This window comes from Doryrhamphus excisus, chromosome 4 (assembly GCF_030265055.1).
Source record: "Doryrhamphus excisus isolate RoL2022-K1 chromosome 4, RoL_Dexc_1.0, whole genome shotgun sequence".
NCBI classification, from domain to species: Eukaryota; Metazoa; Chordata; class Actinopteri; order Syngnathiformes; family Syngnathidae; genus Doryrhamphus; species Doryrhamphus excisus.
Genome location: NC_080469.1, coordinates 6,522,927 through 6,528,926, shown reverse-complemented (window position 1 = coordinate 6,528,926; position 6,000 = coordinate 6,522,927). Strand labels below are relative to the sequence as shown.

General features: G+C 35.9%; 1 protein-coding gene across 4 annotated transcripts in view; it reads right to left on the bottom strand.

Annotated features, from left to right (window-relative positions):
• Positions 1-398: 398 nt before the first annotated feature.
• The window catches only part of slc15a4 (solute carrier family 15 member 4), a 31,531-nt gene continuing 25,929 nt past the window's right edge, over positions 399-6,000 (bottom strand). For all 4 annotated transcript variants that reach the window (XM_058069592.1, XM_058069593.1, XM_058069594.1 and 1 more), the window contains exon 9: positions 399-3,034. In XM_058069592.1, the coding sequence (XP_057925575.1) occupies positions 2,883-3,034 (152 nt within the window). In that variant the 3' untranslated portion in view covers positions 399-2,882. The remainder of the gene's footprint in view (positions 3,035-6,000) is intronic.

The following is a 6,000-nucleotide window of genomic DNA, read 5'->3' as shown; positions in this document are numbered from 1 at the left end:
TAAAGTAAAGTAAATACTAAAGTAAATAGTGATAAAGTAAAGAAAATATGTAGCGAGGGAACACTGTACATATATTTATACTGTACATATATTTATACGGTTATTCTGTATATTTTGTATTTTTCATTCTTTTTTTAATAGATGTGTCTGCACCTACCACACCAAAAGAAATTCCTAGTATGTGTTTGATCATACCTGGCAATAAACCCTTTTCTGATTCTGATTCTGTACCATGACTTTATTCTCATATTTTTACTTTGAGAAACGAGAAACAAGTAAAATGTTGCTTGAGTAAAATGTTGGTTCAGTATAAACCAAGTCACATCTTAAGTGTAATTGTCAGCATTGCAGCTCGTACTGTATTTGGAAAAGACCAAAAGCACGACTGACTTCAAAAATATTTTAATGTTCGCAAACTGGTTCTCAAAAAACAAATACCAAATAAAACTTTACAAAACTTTCCAAGAACATTATAAATGCAATGAAACACTTGTTTGATACAGTGTTACAAAGGCAACTCATTCATACCATCATGTAAATACAGATGTGAGAGGTTTTATGTGACTATTTTATTTGGGAGTTGGAAGAATCACACATCAACAGATTTTCTTAAAAATCCACCACTAAAACAGCACAGAGGAATCTAATAAATAAAACTTCAAAAACTTTTGGATTTGTGGGAGAGAATGCAAGACTATTTACAATGTATTTTTAAATTAAATTTAAAGCTACAGTGCCTCCAAAAGTATTAGTCCATTATTACAGTCGGGTAAATTCCTTATTTTTGCTGTGGACTGAAAACATTTGGCATGAAAAGATGAATATGAGCGATATCAGATTGGGAAGGATAGGTTTTGCATGTGTAGACTGCATTTATAGATGACCACAAGATGGGAGCTGTCTATGGTGCTGTTGGGTCTTGACGCCAAACAGCAAAAATAAAGGAATTGACCTCACTGTTGCAGTAGTTCTGTAGAGGGGCACTGTGACTTGTATAGATTCACGTTAAATATTTCAATAATGCATTTCTTACTTCATCATTAATATTGATGATTATAGATTAATACTAATAAACAAAATCTAAATTCAGTAGTTCATAAAATAAAAAAAAGGTAAAAAATTACATACATGTTACACTGATTTTTTTTTGTCAGAGTAAATGCTACTTGAGTTATATCTGTAAACGATGTGAAAAAACTGTGGTTAATGTATTTATTTCAAAATCATTTGTAATATTAATATTGTGTTTACTTAGTATTAAATAGTACATTTTGTATATTGTTTTTGTTATTTACATTGAATAATCATATGTTAGGAACATTTACTTCAGTAGAATACAAAGTAAAACAAAGTACAAAGTAAAATTTACTCCATGTAAGTTTATACCGTGATGTCCAAGGCACTCACGAGCGCCCAAAGTAAAAGTTAAAATACCTCGTATTTGGTGTTATTTATCATTCATTATTATTTTTCAGTATTTTCATTAATTTGTTGTGTCATGATTTTAACCTGGCTTTTTTTTTTAAAGTAAATGTCATTATATTTCTTTCAGTGTAATTAGGGCTGTCAAAAAAAGCGTGTTAACAGTGTTAACTGTTTTATTTCATTAATCACATTTAAATAATTACAGTCATTAGGCACGTATTGCATCATGTCAAGCCACATCTCTATCATGATGGCAGACAGATTCGGCTGCTCTTTAATAATAATTAAATTTAATAATAATTTTTATTCTTACTTGAACACATCAGTGCAATTCCAACACCATATATGTATTTCTAACTCACAAAATTGTCTCGTCAGCTCGTTCTGAGAGTGACACGTCCTCATTGCCTCACAGTCCGAGATCATAACGTGTTTATTATGCGTGTGTATGCGTAGTCTACGTAAACAGAAAGAAAACAGTAAGTGAATATTCATATCTGTCATTAACGTAACACTTACTGCGGAAGTACAGTTTGCTGCATTTGAGTATGCTCGGAAGCCCCAGAAAATACATCTACACTCAAAACATGTGAATTCAACTTATATTGCGTGGTGTCTTTGAACACAGCCCTTAATGGCTCATAATAATGCAGTTAAGTGTGATTAAAATGTCCTGCTATTTGAGAGACTAGCATTAAGCAAGCACATTTTCATGTCATACGTGGTATCTTTTAACTTGATTTTAATGTTCAGTTTATTTGGAGCTATTAATACATACAAATATATATATAATTGTGTCTTGTTATTTACATTTTTCACATTTTTCACATATAATAAATGGTGATTAACTGTCATTAATTTGATTACAGTCCACACCATATTGTAATTTATTGAGATGTATCTGTATATATTGCTGTATATGATTGCAATTCCAGTTAGCTTAAGAATTTGTTTATAGCTAAAAACAAAACAAAACAATACATTAAGGCTTCATTGGAGTGGAGGTTGTTGCTCTCAGACTGTCCTTATTGCAATTAAATGACACCCCAGCATCGTTCAGTATATCACAGGGAAAAAAAAAAAGAGAAATAATTTAAAACGTGAATGCGGCTTCGTGTTTGGCGATAAAAGTGGTTAGAAAAACAGCAAGTATCAAGAACTTCTAATCAACATTAAAAACATGTAGATATAATCTCCTGGCACCATCGCAGGCCTAGTGCAAATGAAGGCAAAAGAGTAAACAGACATGATGGAGCTCCTGCATTAGGTCCATCTTTCAGTGGGGCTTTTCCAGCCACACAGCTTTATAAAGCCATTCGCAGAGAGAAAAAGAACCCCTATTTAAATTCTAATAGAACCTTCATTCATTTGATGATAAGTACCTATTTATATACTCTTTGGAGTGGCTCCATAGGAAACAGACAGGTAAGATGTGAGCCATACAGGTCATGTCAGGGTCAGGATGAGATGTGTCTTTGCCTTTGGCTTCCCGCTCTGCCCCTTTGCTTGTCATACTTGACAGAGACGATAAGGAAGATGAGGAGGGTGACACCCTGAATCCCCGCTAGGAGAAAGAAGTAGTAGTGGAGTGAGCAGTCGTTGATGTTTCCTGAAACCAGAGGAAGAAATAAAAGACTGTTATTATTCTACACCTCAAATACTTTACTGTGAGTGGCGGAGTGACAAAATGACACATGGAAGTGTTCCACAACAAAAGAGGCCGTCTTGGCCTATTCAGACGCTACTTGTGTTAAAGAATACCACAAACGAAGGTGAATGACCACACGCCTGTTTGTTTCTGACGGATAACATTCACGTTTGTAGTGTCATGGAATGACAAAGAGGAGAACAAATTCAGCAGTCGGCGTGTTATTTCCCAGCACGCTGCAATACAACAATCTAAAAACAGAGACAGTTGACCTCCCACTTTGGTGCTGAAACATCAAGGACGAGAGCATACACATCAAAGTGAGCTGTGATTTGATTGCTATTAAAAAGAATGTTTTTTTTCCAATCGGAATTGGAGGCTACAAACTAAACTGCTAATTACATAAGCAATATATGGAACTGAGGTATTGTACAAGGTATCATTAACACCGTTATTGTTTTCTAGTAACGGGTAATCCAATTACTAGGAATGTCATGAGACATCCAAATCACTAGTTGTCTGTTTGTATTTACTTTTTTGACCAAACATCTCAGTGATTCTTGACTGTTGGGACGAAGCACCTGTAAATAATTGAAGTGTGAAATAAAACTAATAAAAATGTAGTGGAGTTGAGTTGACAAAGCATGCTCAATGATCTTCTCAGCATTTTGCAAGTATAACCTGGCTTCAGTCCAAAAGAACGTGACAGTTGACATTGCTCAGTTCTAACATCATATACTTCCAACTGGAACGCCATCTTTACTCTCCACACCCTCTCAACACTTCCTCATTCTCTACCAATCGCACCCACGAGAGGTCCATCCATGGACGTCAAACTTGGAATTAATGGTAAGCTCTCAATGTACATGTGGTTTCAAAAACGTAACATTAATTACTTTCTCTGGTAATTGCATTGATGGAGTAATTCTGTCACTAATTCAATTACTTTTTTTCCGGAAAGTACTCGTAATTATAAGACTGTCCAACACTGCTGGTAGACCAATGCACTGGTGCTTTGTTTACCCTTATCATTCAACACAAACTTTGTTGTTGTCATTTAAACGTACCCTGAAGCCTCTGCCTTTGTCACACATCAAACTCAACACAAATGCAAATTCCTTTGAATTTACTGGGCTTTCCACAAGTACAGAAAAGCTCATGAATAATGAGTTTAATTTTATTAATTGATGTCTCACACGGACACAAAATTGGCAGGGTATCAGACAAGCTACATGACTGTAGCCATCCTTAGAATATTGAAGAACATATGTTTAGTTTGTGTATAGAATATTATGAATATTATGCTATCTTACATTATTGTCAATGTACGATAAATGAAAAGGCCCTGGAGCGATGTGCTGTCTTCTTCAGAAAGCTCCTATTAGCTTCTCCAAGTGGAGCTGTCACAGTAAATACAACCAGAGAAGAAGAGAAGCAGACTTGATTTTAATTAGATATGTAGGCAACTGCGGCCTATTCACCATCATGATGGGCAGAATGGCTGTGGGAAATGGACAAGAGTGTCGTTTAATTGCACAAGCCCAATTTATGATGACCCCAAGATGATGCTTATTATCTCAACGATGACTCATTGATTTGTGAAGTGTGCATACATTATGGGTTCTAATTTTGTAGTGCAGGGCAAGGTGGGGCAGGGTGGCGGGGTGTGGAACCCCCCACGCAGTGGTAAATTCGTCCAGCGCAGCCAACATTATCAACTTGGCGCAGTGAAAATATTATATAATACATAATATATACATAATACATAATATAATATATAATAAATATATATATAATATAACACCATGACCAAGGTGCGTTGAAAGATTGCCAGCTGTGCAGGCGAAGCGCAGTGGTTGTGAATTCGTGTCCCATCACATCTGATGTCAGATCAAAGATGTCACACATAATGGGAACTCAACCTGACGGCAGCTGAAAGTATGATGCCGACTGGAGCCAGGGGGAATGACCCCCCTAAATAAATGGCTTGTCCCCCCAAATCAACATTTTAGAAGTGAAAACTCTAAAAAACCAGAAAAAGCACAAGACCGCTCCACTCATTGCTCATCTGCGTGGCTGTGCCCGCATGCTACATCATAGCCCAGATCGCCTCTCTGTTTCCTCCCCTCAGTAAATCAGTGATAGTATGCAAATGAGCCAACACGCAGCACAGAGAAAGTGACCCATTAGACAACTGATAATAAACAAACTTAAACTAAACTAAAAGATTAATATAATGCTGGTTACATTAATTTTGTGACATGAAAATTATATATATTATTATATATACATTGTTATATTAAAATTTCCTGGTCTATGAAAATAGAGCCCTATATGTTAAGCAATGGGGTGTACAGCAGCCTGGTTTACACAGTCTGCACTGACTGGTTTAAATCTCTTGGATCACAGCATCTTGCGGTAGTTACATTCTGGTGAATGTCAAAAAACAAAAACGACTAACTGATAAAATGTCTATTTTTGACACAAACTTACTAATGAATGATGAAGTAAAACAAAAATTAATGAAAATGGTGGAGTCGGTCGGAGTCACTGTGTAGCCATTAGCCTGGTTGTCGAGCTAGTGCTAAAGGCTAGCAGGGTAGAGATGGCCTGTCTCTAAGCCACGTCTACATAATCTACATTGATTACCTGAATCATATTTTAACTCTTGTTCACGTCCCTGCATGTTTTGATGCAAGCTTGAGTGTTGAAGCTCATGCTTCCAACGGCAATTTTTTTTTTTGCATTTATGGTGTGTTCAAAGACCGCCTAACAAAATGCTAATTCTCAATGCTTGACAAAGAAGCATTATCACTGATGCATAAAGGCATAAATGTCTAACAGGCACGGGTATTTCCTTACATTTTACCTGTATTCTCACGTATTTATAAATTATCCCCCACTAATCCTGCTGAAAAAAACAGCAT